Source organism: Neovison vison, chromosome 8 (assembly GCF_020171115.1).
Source record: "Neovison vison isolate M4711 chromosome 8, ASM_NN_V1, whole genome shotgun sequence".
NCBI classification, from domain to species: domain Eukaryota; kingdom Metazoa; phylum Chordata; class Mammalia; order Carnivora; family Mustelidae; genus Neogale; species Neogale vison.
In genome coordinates, this window is record NC_058098.1 from 35,048,086 (window position 1) to 35,070,827 (window position 22,742).

A 22,742-nucleotide genomic window follows, 5' to 3' on the forward strand; every position below is an offset into this window, starting at 1 on the left:
CCTAGTTGCCATTCCAGGCACCTTGGCAATACGCTGAAGACTTCTTCCTCTTTCCCTTTTTTGGTTCCTGGAGCATCTTTGCGGTGTTATCACAAAAACAGCCACAGACACATCCCAAACTTACAACATCAGAACAATGGAGGACATTCCAGAACTCCAGCAAGGCTCTCACAGAAGCTGGGAGGAAACCGCAACAGACTGGCCTACCCCATTCTCACCCTCCTCTCCCAAAAGCAACTAATATAAATCGTCCACAGTCCCAACACATCTTCAAGTCAATATGCAGATAAGATCAAATAGGCAATTAGAAGAGTAGTTAGCTGGGGATCAAGAACCCAAGTAATACATCATAAAAGAGATTTTAAGGAATTGCATTATCACAGAATTCAGGTAGCAAACTGTTTTAAATGAGCCACAGCTGGCCTAACCTTAGGCCCAGTGAGGTAGTTCTTTCCTGGAGAGAAAAACTTCTTAAAGAATTTTTTAAAAAATTCTCAGTTGACACTTGTCTTTTGCAGAAAATTTCCCTGCGCCCAAGTTAAGATTTTCTTCAATGCTCGGAAAGCAGAGAAGACTGTGTTCCAAGGCCTAAAAGCTTATATGTTGGAGCTTAGTGGTAACTAATTTAAAAGCAGGTTTTAAAAAATAGTTAAATAATTACTGCTTCATTTGCTACTGAACTTTTCAGGAATGATTACCAGGCCTTAACCATCTGCTTACTCAAGGTTTGTTTTATGGGCTTTGTCCCCGCATTCTCTCTTATGTGAAGGCATTTATTCTAAGTGAACCCATCAAAGGACATTTCCTAAGAACTTATCCTGAACGTACTTTGCCAATGAAAAGGCCATTATTCTGGTGCCTTGCCTCCTCCACTGGTTACCCTCATTGCAGAAACAGCTCTTGCTTCATTAAAGTTGGTGCATTCCAGACCAATGAGATGAAAGGATGAGGAAAATTTTAGCAAAGTCATGCAAGCTGAGTGCATCAAAAGCCCAGACTTAATTTTCTGATTCTTTCCAAATATTCGAGGGTATGGAAACTTGTGAACAAAATATTCTTGTGTACACTTAATTTTCAGTTCCTATTCCCAAAGGGTTTCTACCCTAGGAAGGGTTTCAACAATATTTAAAAGCAGTAAATAAATTAAATGAAATAACTGGTCAGTGATAAGCTGGACACAAGAAATGGTAAGTAGTAATTCTGGCTTAACCTTGCTGTGCAGTTTGTCTAATTTAGTTAAATTGTCCCTGCTTCCATTATCCATGTGTACTCCTACTGTGTGTGCACCTGTGTGTGTGGTGTATATTTTGGAAGCGTTGGGGGACAACAGAGCCAGAGTACGTTTTTACATTTTGCTGTAAGGTGGACTGAAACATCAAGAAGCCAAATTTTAGCTGTAACAAGCCTAGTTCTCTGTTTTGAAGCTTATAAATATGGTTTCTAATTAGCATTTTTCATGATTTTTGTAATTTTGTTGCTTCATCTACAGATACAAGTCAATTGTTTGTGTGGTCAAGTATAAAGAAGTACATCTAACAATTTGAATATTTAATTTTATTTAGGATAAGTTTTACATATGCTTTTTAAAAATATACATATACCATATGTAGGGCATGTTATAAAATAAAGAAGTTAAATAGGGGCTGTGTAGTTTATAAACTATCATGGAGTTTTGGACTTAATTTCTTTTTCATTGAAAAATTGATAAACATGGAAGGATGAAGAGTTACATCTTGGTACTGGCTTTCCTATTTAAAATATATTGGTATTGCCCTTCCTTGGCTGTCCCTCCCAGGTCAATCTGTTCATGTTTTGCAGGACCCACCTTCTCCAAGAGGCCTTCTTCAACCAGTTGGGATAGCTGTTTTACCTAATCTTTCCCTAAGCATCTATGCCTACCTTGTGCTAGGCAACCTACATCTTCATGTATCTACATTGTCATGTATCATGTATCTTTCTATTTTCTCCCATCCATACTGAAAGTTCTATATACACAGGACCCTTTTCTTCCACTTCTGTGAAATAGTAACCACCCAATGGCATGAGATTCATTAAGGCTAATTCAATTAAAAAATATATGAATTGAAAAAAATCCTTCGAAGGACAGAGAATCTAGAGGAGATTCCAAAGGCAACATGGTTAGGTCATACTTACTTCTGACATTTGTTTAGACAACCAGCAGCAATGATGGAAATGACACAACCATTATCCACACAAGTGTACGTCTTTATGTTTATGTCTTCAAAAAATGAAGAATGAAGCAAATTTTGGAAAACATTGTTACTATCTTAAAATATTATTTAATGATAAGCTTTACTCCTTTACTACCTCTTTGTTGATTTCAAAGAAGTGAAGATATTTTTAAAGGATGATTAGAGGGACACGTGTATGGTGCAGCTGGTTGAGCATCCAACTCTTGGTTTTGGTTCAAGTCATGATCTCACAAGCATGGAATCAAGCCCTGCCTTGGCCTCTGTGCTGAACATGGAGTCTGCTTGAGATTCTCTCTCCCATACCCTCTGCCCCTCCTGCTCATGCTTTCTCTCTTTCTGAAATATAAGTTTTTAAAAAAGAATGATTAGAAAGTTATTTAATTAATGTAGATGAAAGTTGAGAAAATATGATTCAATTCTTATTGTAACATAAAATTCACTGGGGATAGCTTAATAAGTTAAGGGGTCTTTTGTAAGCTACCTTTAAAGTTAAACACCTAAGAGGAAATTTAATTACATTTTGAGGATAATCTTCCCAGGAAGAAAGGGTTAAAACTGCCTCCTTTTTTCCTTTTAACTCATTTAGGCACTCTCTGGTGTCAACAAAGAGATCATTTATGTTATATATGAAGAAACCATTTCAAAGGATGACCATTTGATTTAAAATGAAATCAATAATCAACTACAACAGCTTAAGGTTGATGATCCATGTTATTTCCCATGTATATTTTCTTATTAAAACAGATAATCATCAATTAATTCAGTTGATTTCTTAATAACCTATAAATGAGGACATCTGCAATAATGTATCACAAGAAAAATTGTCATAATCTTTTACAGACATCTCTTCTGCTTGGATAATGGTATTTGTTTATCTTTGGGTTCCCAGAGCATGAAACATAGTGCAAGTAGTAGGTATTCAGTTAATGTTTATGACTAAATTAATCTGTCATTTGTTCTGAATGATATTATACTCATTGGCTCACTTGGCCCAACCAGCCATCTCCTGAGGTATTATTCCAATCTTTTAGTTGAGGAAAATGGTAATCTGTAAAAGGTCATGAAAATAATAAGTAATGAATCTTGGACTAAATTCTTTCCATTTCTTTCCTCATTAAAGTACTGGAGAAAAAGATGGAGGAACAGAGACTATAAATGCTTCATTACATGTGACTCATTTTTAAAATTTTTACAGTACTGCAGGAAAATGTGTAATAACAAGTGCTAACATGAAGAATTGTAGGGCATGTAAATTTTGCAAATTCTAATCACAGTCAATAATAATTGACTTTTATCAATCACAGTTTGGCCTCAGTTCTTCTGTATATAAACATTTATGCAAAGTTCTTGAGATATGTTTGAGTGAAATATAAAATAACAGAGATAAAAATATGATATAAAATATAGTATCAATTTAAATATTACTTCATAATTTGAATTGCTATTGATTTAAATAGAGATTTGGGTTTCAGCTTGTCATTTGGTCATTGAATAAAGATTTTATGGAAATAAACATATGGTATATTTTGTAGTCAAAGTATTATATAAGGAAAAATGAAGATGATCCCTATGAAGTTAAAGCATGTGATTTTTCTATTTTAATTCTAACTGACCATGTGACATTTGGGAAGGTCATTGAATTTTCTGAGTCTCATTTTTGGGAAGGTACAACCACAATAAGGTATATCTTTCCTTACCTACCTTCTAAGGTGGTAGGGAGAATCAAATTTGGCAATGCACATGAAAATACTTTGCAATTTCCCCCTTAATATGATGTTATTTATTTTATGACATTGTATTACCAATTATTCACATAATCACATATCCTGTAAGACACAAAATATTTGGACATCAAAACAATTGATGAGGACAACATGCTTACTGTTGAAAAAGCTTCATTCTGACTTGCAAAGCAAAAAAATTTGAAAAGCAAGCTACCATTTTATGTAAATATAGGAATTAGCCCAGTAGTATTTGTTTTTTTCATCCCATTAGAGGCTGTAGAGTAGTATCTGCTTGTGTGTATGTTTACATAACTATATAACATTACTGTCCTAGGAGATCCTAAAGAACCCTCACAACCTTCCTGTTTACTTACATTCTTCTTGGCGAAAAAGTTGCAGTATGTTGAGAATAGGTGACCCCAGAGTTTATAGCCCTCATGCAGTCAGAGAGCAAAACTAACAGAAAATAAGCCAGACTACTGCACTGACTGACGGCCTCATTTAGGGAGGTGTCAATTTAACTTTAAACCCATTAGCTCATTGAGAGCAGGGGAGAGAAGGGGATGTCTCCAAATGCAAGAAACTGTTGCCATAGCATTTTCCTTCTCTATTTCTGCCTACTTCTCCTCCCCCGAAGCAGCAACAATTTGTGCTCTCCCATTTTCTTTCAGCAACCAAATGTATTTTCAGAAACCAGGACTCCAGGGATGTGAAATCTACACCACCTAATAACTGTACCTGGTAGGGATATTGAATAAGTCTGAGAGTGTTGTTAAGTTTCTCCGGACAGAATCATCTTTGCGGATGCAATTGCAGAACAGGAAACAGACTCAGGGAAAATTTTAGCCCCCCCAAAATCTCATTGGCTATCTACGCAAGCTAAGGCACAACAATCACTCCTGCAACACACCGGATCCCTTTCAGTACTCGCAGCCGTGGACAGCTCTCTCACCTCGCGGTCCGTTCCTCCGCAGTGAGCCTCCTCGCGTTCAGCCTGCACGGGTCGGTGCGGCACCCGCCACCAAGTCTTCGCCAGCGCGCAGGGAACACGCGCTCCCTCCCTCCTCCCTCTCGGTGCCCCCGCCCCTCACTCACCCCGGCTCACTCCAGCGGCGACTTTGAGGGATTCCCTCTCGGGCGGCCTCTGCAGCAGCACATCTGGCCTCATTCTCTGCACGGCGAGCATGGATCTCAAAGGAAGAGCCTTTCCCAGCGTCTACAGACTTCGAGTTCTCCTGATGCTGTTCCGTGAGTAGTGTCTAGGAGACCGCGAGGACAGGGTGCACTATTTGCTGAGAATAGAACAGGCAGAGTAAAACCAGTAGCTTAAGGTCAAAATGTGGCCCTTACATTTTGCTATTTTCTTTCTGGGGGTTGGGAGGAGTGGGGGTGGAGGGCCTTCCCGCCAGTGGCAGGGAATTCCCCAGAGGGCCACACACCTGTACCGCACAGCCCAGACACAAAGCTATGCGAGCCTGCTTCGTGGGGTCAGAGCATTGGCAAGAAAGATTCGGTTTAAAAGCCTAAGATGAAGGAAAAAAGCCTTACAAAATAGTAAGGCTTTATATTTTTTAATGTTTATTTTTATTATAAATTAGCAGCAGTGGAGTTAAAATTGTCGGCGCTAGGTTAGAGAAACGGCTCGCAGAGCACACAGCAGCAGGCAAGGAACTTTATCACCCCAAAGCCCGCAGACCACGATATTTCCACCCTTGTGCCCGCGACGCGTGGGCTTGCTGAGCCCGGAATCGATAGGATTTGGGGGGGGGGTGTTTTTCCGCAGATACAATGGCTCGAATCACAGCAGAACAAGAAGTGGAAAATCTCTCAGGCCTTTCTACTAACCCTGAAAAAGATATATTTGTGGTGCGGGAAAATGGGACGACGTGTCTCATGGCCGAGTTCGCAGCCAAATTTATTGTCCCTTATGATGTGTGGGCCAGCAATTATGTCGATGTAAGGAACCTTTTCCCTCCCGGCTTGCTCCTAGGGCTCCAGGGGCGAAGGGCACCCTCCCTCAAGGCCCCGTGAAGACCTGGGTCGCCCGCCTTTCCCCTCTGCGCCCCTGCAGGCTGTTCCCGAATGCTGCATGGGGGTTCCGGCTTGTAACGCCTTCTGCTCACCCTGCCTGCTTTGAAAGTAAACCCCCTTTCTCTGCTTCCCTAACGGCCGGGTCTGCACGTAGAGAATCTAACCGCATGTTCCCGGACCTGGGAGCGCGCGCGCAAAGGAGCGCCCAGGCGTGCAACCCCGAGTTTGGACGCACTGCCCTTTACAGCCCCACGGAGGCCGGGCTCTCTGAGGGGGTGCGGGGCGTCTGTGTTCCCAGCTGATCACGGAACAGGCCGATATCTCACTGACCCGGGGAGCGGAGGTGAAGGGCCGCTGTGGCCACAACGAATCCGAGCTGCAGGTGTTCTGGGTGGATCGCGCCTATGCGCTCAAAATGCTGTTTGTGAAGGTAACCCGGAGCGGGGCGCTCAGAGGCAGTGCTGCCTCGGGGTGGGTGTCGGCGGGGACCGCCCCTCGGTTTCCTCACGAAGCAGCCATGGGGGCGAGTGACGCGCCCCTCCCCCGCTCGGCAGGAAAGTCACAACGCGTCCAAGGGACCCGAGGCGACGTGGAGGTTGAGCAAGGTCCAGTTTGTCTACGACTCTTCGGAGAAGACCCATTTTAAAGACGCAGTCAGTGGTGAGTAGAGGCCTCAGAGCTGGGAAGGGAGACTGGGAGACCGCGGGCACTGCAGAGAGCACAGCCCTGGAGAGATTCGGAAATTTTATGGAAACTGATCCTTACTCTGCACTCCCAGGCCACGTCCGCCCTAGGCTTTCTCGCCAACGTAGAGGAAAGCGAGAGCACCAGTGCGTCTGTGCCCTGGGCCTTAGGCCTTGTACATGCGCAAGGAACCAAGGACCAGCCCATCACCCAGTCACCCATAGCTTGATCCTGGATGAGCCTTCTCTGGAGGGCCTGTGATCTCCTGGCTGCTTCAGGACGATCTCTTATGTTTTGTGCTTTAAAGGAGCATGGAGAAGGGCAGAGCTGGGTTTTTTTCCTGCACTCTCGTTTTTCTTCTCATGCGGGGAAACTTGAAAGGGTCCGTGTGGCTTCTCTTGCTCGGAATTTGAGAGCCTCCAGTATCTTTCTGCTCGTGTCCCCAGGGCTCACACTCCATCTTCCGTCATGGACTGCAGCCACCCCAGAGCGGATTCTGAACGTGTCCTAATTTATTAGCTTTTCCTTCCCATCACTCCCACAACTCACCCAGATCCTCCAAAAATATCGTGGCAAGAACAACAGCCATTCCCCAAATAAAGTTCCCATGTGCAGGCACCATCAAAGACCACACCTGAATTAATTAATTACCTAACTTATTTATTTATTTAATAAACTGTCTAATATCCTAGTGAGGCCTTCCATCACCTGGGCATCTAGGTTGGGAAAAGATTTTTATTGAGCACATGAAAGAATGTTCATGTCATTTCTCCCTTTCTACCTGTTTTAATCATTATAGTAAAAAGCATTTTCTTTTCTTCATCAATTCAAATACTTCCCCCAAATACAGTAGATGCCTCCTCCCACCACTGGAAAAAAAAATTGGAAAAGAGGAAAAGAACAAAACAAAACCCACAAACATGTGCCAGAAAAAGAGAAAAAGGGGGCAGACCTCCAAAGAGTATATGTGTGTACCAAGACATCTGCCCAGTGCACCAGCAATGAGCCCTGCTTTGTTTAGGAAGATATTTTATTCAGTGTAACCAGTGTGAAATGTGGAAGATCAAGTCACTCTTTCTTTGGAATTTCCATTGTCAGGGTTTATATAGTTAAAAAAAAAAAAATGGTTGGATGTTTAGGTAGCACTCTCCTCTTCCAGACAAAAAAATTCTAATCAATGTTTAAGGAGCTCATGAAATAATGGGTGTACTTGTCCTTTGTCACCGCTTGATTTTCTAGCAGAGTCCCAGCCCCTGCAAGGCAACACAGAGGATTAGAATGGTGACTAGAGCTGAGAATCAGGAGCCAGCTCTCTGGCACAGGAGATTAGGAGGTTAGGATTCTGCCAGGAAGCGGGTCCTAACATTTGCTCTGGGTCTTCCCTGCAGCTGGGAAGCACACGGCCAACTCCCATCGCCTCTCTGCCTTGGTCACCCCAGCTGGGAAGTCCTATGAGTGTCAAGCTCAGCAATCCATTTCACTAGCCTCCAGTGATCCACAGAAGACAGTCACCATGATTCTGTCCGCAGTCCACATCCAGCCTTTCGACATCATCTCTGATTTTGTCTTCAGTGAAGGTAGGTTGGTGGGGATTGCAGTGGGAGGAGAAGGCTGGAGCCAAGGGAAGGCTGACATCATGGGGAAAGGGACCTGTGGGGGTCCCAGGCTGTTACTACTTGTATTTTCTTTAGGCTGACATGACACTTCCTTTCGCTGTAATATTTTAGGAACAGTATCAACTTCCTTCGATGGCTTCTTCTCCTTTCCTCCTTCTCCATTCCTTCTTCTCTCACTTTCCCTTTCCTGCTCCCTCCATCCCTTTCTTTATGTTATTATCTTTTCTTTCCTCCCATCCTTTACCAAAGAGGAACCCCGATGGAGAGAGAGGTAACAGGGTCCATTTGGAAAACCTGTATATAATTCTGATGCAAGTTTCCCAATGAAAAAGCAGCTAAAATCTCAAGTACTTCTGTGGTGAGCCTTGGATTGCTAAAGGTCCCCTGCTTCTGGAGGCCTCAGTTTCTCCATGTTATTTCAGGCACTTTCAGCTGTAGGTTTTACCAGTCTTTTTTCGTGTGGCTAGAATGTAGTCGATGATGTGTGTGCATGTGTGCACGTGTGTCCTTGCACACTCTTGCACATGTCACAGAGAGACAGAGAGACTCAGGAAGACCTGTGCCACTCCAACACTCACCCTTGTGGGGAGGAACCCATTGAGGCTCTGGGAAGGGAGGGTTCCTGATCTTTTCCTTCTGGGGTGTGGAGAAGGGCTTCTTCTCAGTCTGTGCTGGTCTCTGAAAGTGGGTCAGGCAGGATATAGGTGGACAGGTTCAGGATGTCCACATTCTCTTGATTCTCTGCAGCCCTCCAGAGGTTGGGCACATTTCTGTAGCTTATCTGAATCTAGCACATATTTACACTGGGCAAATGCAGGATAAGTAAAATTTTAAATTCATTTGTTCTTTCTAGTCTGGAGAAGGTCATTAAGAAATGGGGAGAGATTCTGGTTGCTTTATAGATACCCTCCTTTGGGCTGGGGGTCCCCAGGTGAATACAACCATTGGTATATACGAAATATCAGGGAATCCCCATCTGTATCATACACAAATCATTAAATCATTTCCCGGGGAATCCAGCTTTCATTAAATTCCCCTCCCAACTCAAAGTGTACTGAATACAATCTACCGGCACCTCTACCAGGATGATTAAGGACCTCTTGGGCATTCTTAAGTTAAATAGTCTTTGACAGAAGACCCAACTTCTTTCTTTATTTTTGTATTTTTACCACCTAATACAGGGTTTAGCACACTGTAGATGCCCAGGGAAATCTGGCCGAATTAATATTCTGAAGCCATGGACACGATTAACAGAAACTTCCAAATGCTTGAATGCCAGATGAAGCAGAATTTAATATATTTTCTAAGTCGGTGCAACACTTACTTCCACACACTTAGGGAAGAGATCCATTTTAATGGCTCTTCCAGAAAAAGTGAAACTAAACTCTGAGTATCAAAACCATTACACTAAAAAAAAAAAATCTGATTATAGAAGTATTTCTAAAATGTAACAGTCAGTGTCTTTCTTAAACTGAAAATATTAATTATAATTAAATGTAATTGAGCTATGATTACTGATGACCAGGAATTCAGGAGGCACATTTTGGACTGTGTAGAATCAGTCCCCATGGTCCCTCCGATAGATACTTTTGAGTTTATAAGGGGCCTTTGTATAGTCTCTATTTACTCTTTGTAAACAACAAACCAACAAACCAACAAATGGTGAGCTGTTCGCAGGCATGTCCTTACTTTTTGGTGCCACTAGTGCTATGATGGCTGCTGCCTTTAGGTCCTTCCCACAACCTCACTTTCACTCATTCTCTCTTATTTCCATATTGATTCTTACCGTCATTTGCGAACTGAGAAACCAAATCTTATTGATGTGTGGGATCCTCTGCAAAGTGAAAATAAATGGGTACTGAGTAAGGGCCAGAAGCATTTTCCTGAACATCAGTGAAGTTCACGGCATGGCCTTAATGGGCATCTTTTGTTTGAAAAAGAGTTTTTATCCACTTCCCCGTCCTGGAGTGGCATGGTTGCTGGGTAGACTTCAAGAGTTTGTAAGCATAAAGAACTTTCTAAAATACAGATATATTAAGCACCAGCCAATTGTACTTTTCTCACTCAGGCTTTTCTGGGTAATAATTAGGATGTCCCCTCCCGTAGGGTGCCCTGGGGCTCAAAGATCCTGCTCCTGGGAGGAGGCAAGCCTCATTCAGAATCAGTCACTGGATCCTTGTGCCTTTGTGTGGTAGGGGCACTTTTGTTTTTCCGCTCCTCCCATCTGTGCCTCTCAGCACCTGCCCCCCACTGTGTTTTGTAAGAGATCATTTTATTTGATTTGGTAGAATACAAGGCATTCCTTTTGGGGTGCTATTTTGGGACTTGGCACTTGCCCCTCCCCTTTCGCAGAATAGAAGCTCAGGAGGCTCTGATGTGTTGCCCCTACCCCAGTGAGGGAGGCGGCAGTATCTGGTCATACGTGTGCACGCTCACTGTAGGAGTCTGTGCCTGTGGCTGGCGGGTGTGCGCAGGACCTACAGCCAAAGCGTTTCCAATGAAGGACTTAATTCTCTGTGTAAGGGGGCCATACTGACAGTCTGAAATTTCACACCTGCCTGCTTAATAGACTCTAAGAAAAACAAGGAAGGGTCAGTGAAATGGATTACTGGATACCCATGGGGCTGAAAGCAGCTCCAGTAGAAGTTGACATCTCTATCCCATAAATCCCTTTAGTGCTTTGAGCTTGGCTACAACCCTGATCCTCAACAGAGCTCTCTTAGACCAGCATGTCTCCAGCTGCAGTGTGCACACAGATCTTCGGCTGCATTGTGCACAACTGTGGTGATCTTGTTACCATGCCAAGTCTGGTTCAGTAGGTCTGGGGGCGGGGCCCAAGGTGCTCCATTTCTAGCAAGCTCCCTGGGGATGTTGCTGATCTTTGGAATACTGTAGGGGGTTTGAGGGACCTTGAGCTGATCAAGGAGAGGCAGTAACATACAAGTTTGATTTGGTGGTACTTGGACAGGTTTGCATGAGAGGGGAAGCTGCTCAGATCATGAGACTGTCCAGAGGGAGATGTATGGGGACCACCATCTGGAAGGGAAGGAGGGCAAAAGACATTCTGGGGGGGATGGGGGCATACTTGTCTAGGTGATATGGCCCAGCAGCATGGTAAGGAGTCTCTGGGTCTGAGAGCTCTGAGGGACAGTGGGAGCTAAGGCCTTATACCTGTAAGGCCCTTGCTTATCAATAGGTAACACCTGGTGGGTGAGGAGGTTTGGTATGCAAAGCAGGCAGGCTCCAAGTAGCTGAAGATGTGTTTGTTTGGGCTGGTTTTTAAATAACTAGATGTGTAAAAATTTGAGTTGGGCATGGCAGGCTTTCGAACTAATGGTCTCAGCCTGCAGTGAAGGAATGAACCACCTAGGGGCCAATACACAGAGGCTACTTTGGCTCATTTCTGTAACCAACACACTTTCATGGCCAACGATCAGCCTGTAGTTCAAGGCACTTCCGGTTTCGCAGTTGGGATTGATTAACGTGTCCTTCCACAGTGAAGTCCCTGTAGTGCGTCCCTCTGAGCGCCCTAGAAGATTTCTGGCTGGGATGGGATGAGGAATGCCACACTGAGAGGCAAAAAAATCAGCCTGAGAATTGTAATGGCTTGAATGAAAGGCAAATTTTACGTATGCATAATCACAAAAGATTATGTGATTAATATAATCACATACAGAACGCAGAGGGTGTCTCTGTTCCCCTTTAAGAAAGATTCAGGTTTAACAGGCATTTAAAAGTGACCACATAGAGGCTGGTCCCTTTTCAGTTCTCAAGGGGGAGAAATAAGCAAACTAACCAACCAACCTGTGAAGAACGCGCTGAGATCCCAGATGACTGCAGAGAAACCGAGGCTCAGAGAAGTGAGGTTCTTGGGGAAGTCCGCCCTCCTGGAGGCTGCTGGGGCTGGGGCAAGAGTCTGCTTTGGGGATCAGATCCTGTGCTCTTATCCTCTCAGAGTTTCAGCTCCTCCCGCTGAGCAGCTATAATAAACACATGAACGTGGGAGGCGCCTTTACAAAGGGTGGGAGGCGCCTTTACAAAGGGTGTCAGGTCGCCTGAATTTGTGAGTTTTTTATTAGTATTCCTAACAGTGTGATTGGGAGATGCGACCTGATCTCTATTTTACCCAGATCTGTGTTTTAGTGGTAATGAACATGCCTTACCTTGCTCTGTACACCAGTCCCTAGTAGAGGCCCCTGTGGCTAGCTGTCACACCTCACCTCAAGTGCAGGAAGGTTTAGCTGATGATAATTCAGAGTCTTGTATAGACTTGTGGCTTACTTAGCATCTACTAGCCCAAAAATGGGTCACCCTGGGTGGTTGTTCCTCAGGATCTCCTGGGTAAGCACCGAGGGGGAGATAATCCTATTAAGTACTGCTAAGAACTATGTCGAGGGCTGGGATGTGAAGCCCTCATGTGGGGCCTTGGAGCTAAGCCATTTGTAGAATTCAATATTCCTGGTGCTGTCCTGGAACACAGTGTTTCAAGCTGGGTTCTCCTAAGAGCAGATCCCATGCAAGTATGTAAGTGCAAGTGGTTTATTTAGGAGGTGATTCTAGAAAGCACTGATAGGACGCTGGGGAGGTGAGATAGAAAGGCAAGACTACAAGTAACAGGAGCATTAACGAGCAGGTGTCCACTGTGGGTCCTGGGGCTTACACAGCTGGAACCTCTGGGAGTGTAGAACCTACCTCCAACTATCTGGCCTGAGATAGTGGGAAAATGGCATTTACGCACCTACTCTCATCCATCATTGATGGCTGCTGGGGTTGTAGAGCGGTGTAGACTTTCTTAGACTTCTAACCTGCCCTGTAGGCAAAACCTGCTGGAATATGTGGGACTAGTGAATGTCAAGGCAATAAGACACTGTCTAGGTCTGCTGCACCTAGGTACTGGGATATATGAGCTTACCCTGCCATGCCATATGCCTCGTGCACAGTAGCATTTCTCAAAATTGCTTTTATTATCTTTTTTTTTTTTAATTGCTAGTGCTTACATCTTGGTGAGAGGATCTGCTTGTCTTCAGCCTCAGGTACTCATGCTAACAGTCTCTCAGTCTACAAAATACATTTTGCTGAGGTTACGGGAGTGTAGAGCCAGTCCAGAGAAAATGGGAAGAGGGGTAAGCCCCTCCCTCCAGCTGCCCTGTCAGTGTGGAGGAAGCCCAGCCAGGAAAAGATTTGTCCTTTCCTCGAACAGGAACGGTCTGTGCTGTTAACAGAGCTTGAAAAAGCAGGCAGCTTGCCTTTTTGCCCACTGCCCATCTCAGTGCTGTCCATTTAGGATGCAGTGAAGAGTTTTGGTAGTTGGACAGCCTCTGGGAGTAAATACAACATAGAGATGGTCATCAAACCATCTAACACACAAAAAATGGTAGTCATCAAACAAATAAATGAATAATAAATAAGTAAGTAAATAAATAAATAAAAACATGGACTAAATAACAGAACCTAAGATGAATCAGGATTTTAATGGGGCATTAGATTTATGATTGAGGGGATCTTATTTGGCCACTGACAACTGGCAACAGATTACCCTCTGCTGTCTGTTCTGTCTTCATCTGGTTCTTTCCCATGACTAGACTAGACTGGTTCTTGTCTTTTCCAGCCATAAGCCATTCTAGGGCCCTGAGCCCAGCCAGGGCAGAGGCATCTTGGACCCCAAACCCTGTGGAGATGAACCGGGAGTTAAGGGCCTCTGAGCATGCAAAGCCAGATTCAGTGTAGGCAAAGCCAAAGAATATTCTTCTCCCAGGCAGAGATCTAGGGCCTTCCTTGTTTTAGAAGGAATTGCACAGAATCTTTTATTTATTTATTTATTTATTTTTTATTTTTTATTTTATTTTTTTTCTTCCAATTTATTTATTTTCAGAAAAACAGTATTCATTTTTTTTTTCACCACACCCAGTGCTCCATGCAAGCCGTGCCCTCCATAATACCCACCACCTGGTACCCCAACCTCCCACCCCCCCGACACTTCAAACCCCTCAGATTGTTTTTCAGAGTCCATAGTCTCTCATGGTTCATCTCCCCTTCCAATTTACCCAAAAGCACATATCCTTCCCAATGTCCATAACCCTACCCCCCTTCTCCCAACCCCCGTCCCCCCAGCAACCCACAGTTTGTTTCGTGAGATTAAGAGTCACTTATGGTTTGTCTCCCTCCCTATCCCATCTTGTTTCATGGATTCTTCTCCTACCCACTTAAGCCCCCATGTTGCATCACCACTTCCTCATATCAGGGAGATCATATGATATTTGTCTTTCTCCGCTTGACTTATTTCGCTAAGCATGATACGCTCTTGTTCCATCCATGTTGTCGCAAATGGCAAGATTTCATTTCTTTTGATGGCTGCATAGTATTCCATTGTGTATATATACCACATCTTCTTGATCCATTCATCTGTTGATGGACATCTAGGTTCTTTCCATAGTTTGGCTATTGTGGACATTGCTGCTATAAACATTCGGGTGCACGTGCCCCTTTGGATCACTACGTTTGTATCTTTAGGGTAAATTCCCAGTAGGGAATTGCACAGAATCTTAATCCTGGATTCCATAGGGGCTATGGATAATATTCTGGAGTTTGTATATTTTAATGGGAAAAAAATTGCATCTTTATTTTACCAATTTCTAACTTTTAATATCCCTTTCAATTATAAATAAAAATAACTTGCAGTAATATTAGTGGTAATAATTAATTAAATAATTAATAAATAGTGGTAACCTTGTCGCCAAGAGAAATCATAGGTATTTTTAATCCCACATTCATGGGTGCAGACCTTGCAAAGTGACAGTGATGCTTCTCACTACTTTGCATTTACTTTGATACTCCTCATTACTCATTATTTCTCATTACTTTATCCCAGTCAGTATGTGTACGTATAAAGGAGTACACACATGACTTTCTCTCAACTTATTTAAAGATATTTTGATAGCTGAATTTCAGTGTATCTGTTTCCTTTGTAGTCCTATGTGGTTCTGCATTTGTAAGCACCCTCTGAAAAAGGGTGATGGTTTCATCATTACTGGTTTAAAAAAGGTGGCATCTCTTGTCTTAGTGGGTCATGCCAGTACCGTTATAAGTGAAAGAGAATAGACTGGCATGGAGAAATTTTTAGATGTACCAGGTCAGGAGACGTATTGTTTTGTGAAGCTCTGGTTTTAGTTATGTGTATATACCTGTGTTCTGAGTTCAAGTGTAAAACATTTTTCCCCTGTCTGGGTCAGAAGCAGAGTTTGAAAACACTAGCTTGAGCCTGAACGTGGAGAGTGTGATCTATGATCTATGGACTCACAGCCTCTCATTTAGAGCTCCTGGGGATAGATGGGTTTCAGACTTCAGGACTTTAGATTTTAGGAAGACAATATTATAGAATTATCCATATATTACGGAAAAGCCCAGAAGAGTCCAGGCAGGCCCTGTAATCAGTTATATTATTATACTCTCTTCCCTCTGGAGAAACTGGTGAAACTTCTTGCTAAGTACAATGAGAATTATGAACTTCATGACATTGGTTCAAGTCCAGTGTTGCTGCAAAATGAGTAATACAAAGTACTTTGAACTTCCAGAGCTCTGTGGATTTTGGAATGGTGGATAAGGCATGGCAGACTCACGAATTCCCCCTTATTTGACCACCTAGTAGATATGGGTGGCTGAAGATGGGGATTCAGTATTTTTCATGATAATTTTTGACATTCCCCCCCATGATTATTATTATTATTTTTAAGGGGACCCCATGGCATCCCCTTATTTCCCATGATAATTATAATAATAATAATTATTTTCCATGATTATTATCTCATGATTATTAAAATTATTATTATTTATTATTTTCCCATGGTTATTATTATTATAGTTTAATACTCCCTTTATATACCCCTTTCTGTGGTGTGTTTAGTTCAGGTTTTTCCTAAGACAACAAAAAATATTTCTTAAGAAGTAAACCACAATTATAAGACTAAGTGAAATAAGTCAGAGAAAGACAAATAGCATACAATTTCACTCATACATGGAATTCAAGAAAATATGAACAAAGAAAGAAAAAACCAAAAGACCAGACTCTTAACTATAGAGAACAAACTGATGATTACTGGAGGAGAGGTGGGGGATGCTGGGTGACAGGGGTTAAGGAATGCACTTGTCACGATGAACACTTAGTAATACATAGAGTTGTTGAGTCACTCTGCTGTACGCCTGAAACTAATATAACACTGTATATGAACTATACTAGAATTAAAACAAAATTAAAAATTAAAACAAAACAAAAACCAAAACCAAAAAAAGAAGTCAATCACAATAGTTTTTTAACCATAATATTCTTTATCAGAATACATTGTGCTTTTCTCCAGTGCCTTCCTTAAAGGATGGGATATGAGATGTCATTCCCCCCGTTACTATACCAAAGTTATTATCCATTTAAAGATAATACTTTGGGCAGTGTGATTCTGACACCAGTTCTGACGTGCGGGTGTTTTTTCCAACCACTAAGAAATTCTCTGACAGCAGCTGGGTGTTCTGCAGTTCAACTTACTGCTGACACTGTCTCTCTAGAGATACCATCAAATACCACTGGTTAAGGGCTCCTTCCTACAAGACTGCTTCCCATCCCCACTTCACACACAAACTCCAAGTCCAGGTTATCACCTGGACTTCTGATCACCTTGCTATTGGAGGTTTCCATGACCTTCTCCTTGAATTCTAGAGAGGCACACAGAACTCAGAGAAACATTTTACTCACTAGATTACTGGTTTGTTATAAAAGGATAGAACTCAGGAACGGCTGTTGTAAGAGACACATAGGGGAAGGCATTGGGAAACAGGGTGGAGCTTCCATGCTCTCTCCAAGCCCACCACTCTGCCCAAATCTCCAAGTGTTCACCGACCAGAAGCTCTCTGAATCCCATCCTTTGGGGTTTTATTGAGACTTCCATAGGCACGAGTGATTAAATCACTGGCCATTGGTAGTTGAACCCCATCTCCAGGCACTTTCTCCTTCCTGTAAATCAAGGGAGTGGGACTGGAATTTCCAACTGTCTGATCAAAAGTTTAGTTCTCCTGGCAACCAGACCCCATCCTTAGGTGACCTAGGTGCTTTCCCAAATTTTCCACATTAGCATAAGCTCAAGTGTGCTTGAAAGGGGTACGTTATGAATGTCAGGGTGTTAAGTTTGCAAGGAGCACATAGAAAATGAAGAAAGCCACAGTCTACGTTCACATTACACAGGCAACAGTTGTTATGAGGAAAACAAATAGCCTTTGTTGTTAACAAAATCCCTGCACCAGGAAACCCCATTTCTACTCATTTTTCTCTTTAAAGAAGCAATATGGTATCATGGGGAAAAATCAATCTTCTGGGTACGGAGTTCTGGGCCCATAGCTGTCTCTGGTACACCTTATAACAACAGTTAGATTTTTCCCTGGAGAAATGGGTATATTGGACAGCAGGCTGATGCCCAAAGTGTGGGACTCATTAGAGCTGAACTTAATAGTGAAAAAGAAAATTCCCTACTAATTCTTTTTAGTCCTCTGGCTGCAATAGAGAAAGGTTCTGCTCAGTGCTAATAATGAGTCCTTAACATTTCCCTGAATTTGCCAAAATGTCTTTTTAAAAATCTTCTTGGTAAAAATATCTTTTTTTTTTTTCAGTTGGGGAATGCATGTATGTGTATGTTTACTTATTTATTTAAATAGTTTTATTCAGGTTATAATTGAAATACATAAGCCGCACATACATAAATGTATGATATGATAAAAATTGACTTCAGAGGGTGCCTGGGTGGCTCAGTGGGTTAAGACTTTGCCTTCGGCTCGGGTCATGATCCCAGGGTCCTGGGATGGAGCCCCACGTTGGGCTCTCTGCTCAGTGGGGAGCCTGCTTCTCCCTCTCTCTCTGCCTGCCTCTCTGCCTACTTGTGATCTCTGTCAAATAAAATCTTTAAAAAAAAATTGACTTCAGAATACACCTATGAAGCCATCACTACCATCCAGAGAAATCAACTTATCCATCCCCTCCAAAAGTACCCTCCTACCGCTTAGTAATAAATACGTACCCCCACTGAATTCTCAGAAACTGAACATACCTAGGTGAGCAGTATGTAGAGCCATGGAGCCCAGAAGCCCTCCTTCCTGCCCACTCTGTGATTCTGTAGCCTTTACATGCCAGTAGCTTAGGTTTGCTACGGACCTGACCCCAACTCTCCCCCCAGCTCCTTTCTGCTAAGTGCCATCCTGCTGTGCTATTGGGTTAGGCTGTTGGAATTCAGACTGGGGCTTCATCTCCCCTGGGCAAATGACTTAGCCTCACTCCACCGTATCCGTAAAATGGGTACAATACTATTTATCTCATAGGGTTGCTAGGGGGATTAAATGAAACAATCTTTGTTCTTAGAACTGGAAGTTAATTTAGAAACCAAGCATGTGAAGTGTACAGCTTTTCCAAAGCTGTATGTTTGCCTGCAGTCTTCTAGGTACTACTGAATAGAAAAGATTCCTGAGGTTCTTACCTTAGACTCCTTTCTGCTGGGCTGAGGAGAGTGGGAGGAAGGACTGTATCAACGTGGATTCTGGAGCAGCCTGGCACACAGTTGGTGCTCAATAAATGTTTACTATGTCACCCTGACTTAAAAACTCGGTCTTTATGAAGAGATAATGAGGCCTATTTTCTCTAATTGTGGCTCCAAAGTTCAGGGAAAAGGCCACCAGTTACCCAGAAGGAGCAAAGGCACCTGAGCAAATGTCTCCTGGTTTCTAGGAACAAGCTTTTTTTTTCTTTTTAAGATTTATTTATTTATTTTAGAGAGTGGGGGTGGGGCAGAAGCAGAGGGAGAGAGAAAATCCTCAAGCAGACTCCTTACTGAGCACAGAGCCTGACATGGGGCTCGATCCCAGGCCCCTCAGATCAGGACCTGAGCTGAAATCAAGAGTCAGCTGCTTTGCCACCCAGGTATCCCTCAAAGAATGCAGTTCTGCTCTGATCTACAAACTGTGTGATCCCCAGGTTTCTCCAAAAATTGCTTTTTTTGGTTCTAGGTAAAAACGGAAGCATAGGGTTATTAAACTGTCTTGGCGGTAAGGGAGTAACATAGAATCAGCACCAATGTGCTGGTAACATTTTCTGTCCGGATCTACGTGCTGGTTACATGGGATGTTCACTTGTGAAAACCCATCAACTTCTGCACTTTCTTTTGTTAAAATTATAGTATAAGTTACATATACTAAGATGAACAAATCTGAAGTATTTAGCTTGATGCATTTTTACCTCTACTTGCAACTATGTAACCCTTACCTAGATCAAACTATAGGGTATTTCCTTCATACCCGCAAGTTCCCTTTCCTGTTCCCCATATGTAAGTACTTTTCTGATTTCAATCACCATAGACTTACCTGTTCTTGAACTTCACAGAAATGGAATCATACAGTATGTGCTCTTAGAGTATGCGTCTTAAGAGTTTTCACTCAATATAATGTTTTTGAGATTCCTCCATTGTGTTAAGTGTAGCCATAGCTCATGCCTTTTTATTGTAATTAATATTCCATTGTATGAATAGACAGGTCTGTTTTTCCATTCCACCTTGATGGACATTTGGGTTGTTTCCATTTTAGATTATTGTGAATAAAGTGTCCATCAACATTTGTGCTCAAGTCTTTTTGTGTACATACGTTTTCATTATTCTTAGGTAAATAGGATTAGAATGCTGGGTTATAACGAAGGTGTACATTTCCCTTGACTAGAAGCTCCTAGAAGTAGTTGTACCATCTTCCACCAAGGAGGTATAAGAGTTCCAGTGCCTTCACATCATTATGAACACCCATTATTTTCAATCTGTTTGAAAGCTGTATATTGTGTGCAATTCTCTATGTGTACACACACTTCAATAAAAAGTCAAAAAATTAAGCCAGCAATAAAAATGGTGGTTGTGTTTAACGCTGAAGCTCTGGAAGTGCAAATCAATCATCTGGGTGTTTCACTGGCACCTGCCAGGAATCCAGTGACTGAATGTTGCCTTATTTAATTGATGCCTTTTAATTTTACAGTGTGCAGAAATATTAAGTGGTACATCCTTATCATTGGTCAGAGAACCATTATGTCTAAGAAAAAGTTCTCCCCAAATGTTCGTCGAGAAATCTTTTCACCTCCACTTCCAACTAAAAAGGATTTTAGCTTTGAGAGGAGGACTTGTGATTAAAAAGATCTTGACAGGAGCTGATCACTTTCTTCTTCTTTCCCATTTCAGAGCATAAGTGCCCGGTGGATGAGCGAGAGCAGTTGGAGGAAACCTTGCCCCTGATTTTGGGACTCATCTTAGGCCTTGTCATTGTGGTAACACTGGCGATTTACCACATCCACCACAAAATGACGGCCAACCAGGTGCAGATCCCTAGGGATCGATCCCAATATAAGCACATGGGCTAGGGGCCATTAGGCAGGCAGCCCCGGAGACCCCCTCCCCCAGCTGGATCAGGTAAAGAAACAAAGCACTTTTCCACCTTGTACATGGGATACACCAACATAGCTACAATGCAACAGGCCTGGGTGTCCAAGGCTTGCTTGGCCTGCATCCATGCTTAAACCCAGGGATGGTGGGAGGGATTCTTTCGGATTCATGGGATGAATGGCAGATCTTCTCTCCACACTGGGGAATGAGGAGGGAGGGGTCAGCCAGCTTTCACGCTCATGGTGGCTTGGCTTTCTGTCTCCAAGAAGCAACACATACAACTCAGAGGAGTATCTTGCTCTGAAGTTTGATGATGAAAAGACACTTCTTTTGGAAAGACACCCCTTTAGGTTCAGAGAAATAGGGGGTGCTTTGCTCCCTTGGCCTACCTTATACAGCACACAAAATACAGCCTCATGCTCCCTACGGCAAGATCCCTGAAAGTGATCCACGCTTCTGGCTGGCATTCTGCATGTCTAGTGATTGTCTTGGGAATGTTTTACTGCTACCTGCACCAGTGACTTTGCAGCACAGACCCCATTTAATGCAACTCTGCAAAGTTGTTTGGGCTCTCTAGTATGTCCGGTCCAAGTAAGGGGACCTGAAGAATCAATCGTGTGAGTTTGTTTTTCAAAATGAATTAAAACACACTACTGTCTAACATGTGGCTGCTTTCTTGAAACAAGAAGACAACATGGTTTCTAACATGGCTTCTTTGGCACCCAGAGAAGCCAGGAGTATGGTGAAGATGGGCTTTCATTTCTGAAAGAGGAAAGCAAAGAAAGGGCAGGGAAACCAAAAGAGGGAGGTTGTTTTTTCAGGTTAAAAAAAAAAAAAAAACCATGGATTTATTTTGGCAAACACAGTTTTAATAATGGCCCTTCTTGAACGACTGGTCTAACAAGGCTTCTTGTGCTTTCTGGTCTAGAGTGTGGCATTTCACTTCAGATGAAAAAGCTGGTCCGAACACGGGAGCCTAGGTTGAGTTGTGTTTGAAGTAAAATAGAACTTGCTGGAACTTCCCAGAGAAACGTGCAGAGTTTAAATTTCATTCACTTCCTAAATAATCATTTTTCTGAAAAATCTGAGTCAGGAGAGGGGAAATCCTTTCCTCTGATGTTAAGGATGGGAATCTCCCGCCCCATACGATCTCTAACATGAGAGGCAACTCATGAGTTCATCTCCCCAAATCCTCAACTGTGGAGAGGAGCATATCTTTAGGAGTTCATTATCCCAGGAAACCTTGGTAAGTATTGGTCCATTGCTGTTCTGTTACCTGTTTGTTTGCTGCTGCTCTGTCAGTCTGTCAGTCTTTTCCCCCTGCATCCTCTGGCTTGAGTGTCTGCCTGGTACCAGGGAGGAAGACAGTTGCACAAGGAAAAGGAAATACCTTCAATCAGCTGCCATCTTGTCGCCCCATGTCCCAAAGCTGACGATCTCTTTTTTAGCATCTCGTATATTTTTTAAAAAACTTTCTGTTTATATGGAACCACCCAAGAATTTGGGGGTGGAAATGGACACTTAGATGTATCAATGAGTTACCCTTGCTTTCTGTTCAGAAAAAAATATTTCGACCCGATTCCTATTTCTCTAGACTCCGTATTTCCTTTTTTCACTTTTACGAAAGTAAATTTGTGTCTTGAAAATTTCACGTTCACAAAACATGGGACTCATGATGAGTTTTGGAATTGTCATCCACTCAGCAAACTGTCAACAAACAGGTTTTGAGCACCTACTGAGTGCAGGCTCTGTGCCGCGTATACAGTAGTAAAGCAACAACTCAGAGTCTCCGGGGTATGGCTGACAGACACCCGTCCACAGGTTGTTCCGAAAAGAACTAGTGCCCTGGTTCTTTTTCCAGTGTTATCACATGGCTGCATCCCCGTGGTTAAACAGATCAATTAAGTCTTTCCAGAATCCAACTTTCAGAATTTTCAAATTTCGGTATTTTTTTCCCCCCTTGCGACATGCAGTCTATATGAAGACACATTACCAGGACTATTATTGCTTTTAATCACAGCATCTCCATTTAGTTTT

General features: G+C 42.7%; 1 protein-coding gene across 1 annotated transcript; it reads left to right on the forward strand.

Annotated features, from left to right (window-relative positions):
* Window positions 1–905: 905 nt before the first annotated feature.
* On the forward strand, window positions 906–21,366 carry LAMP5 (lysosomal associated membrane protein family member 5). The gene is made up of 7 exons (XM_044263441.1): window positions 906–1,187; window positions 4,609–5,185; window positions 5,721–5,893; window positions 6,267–6,398; window positions 6,523–6,628; window positions 8,041–8,229; window positions 20,505–21,366. Exons 2-7 carry the CDS (start codon window positions 5,122–5,124, stop codon window positions 20,681–20,683), a joined length of 843 nt encoding a protein of 280 aa, XP_044119376.1. The 5' UTR covers window positions 906–1,187; window positions 4,609–5,121; the 3' UTR covers window positions 20,684–21,366.
* The last annotated feature ends 1,376 nt before the right edge of the window (window positions 21,367–22,742 follow it).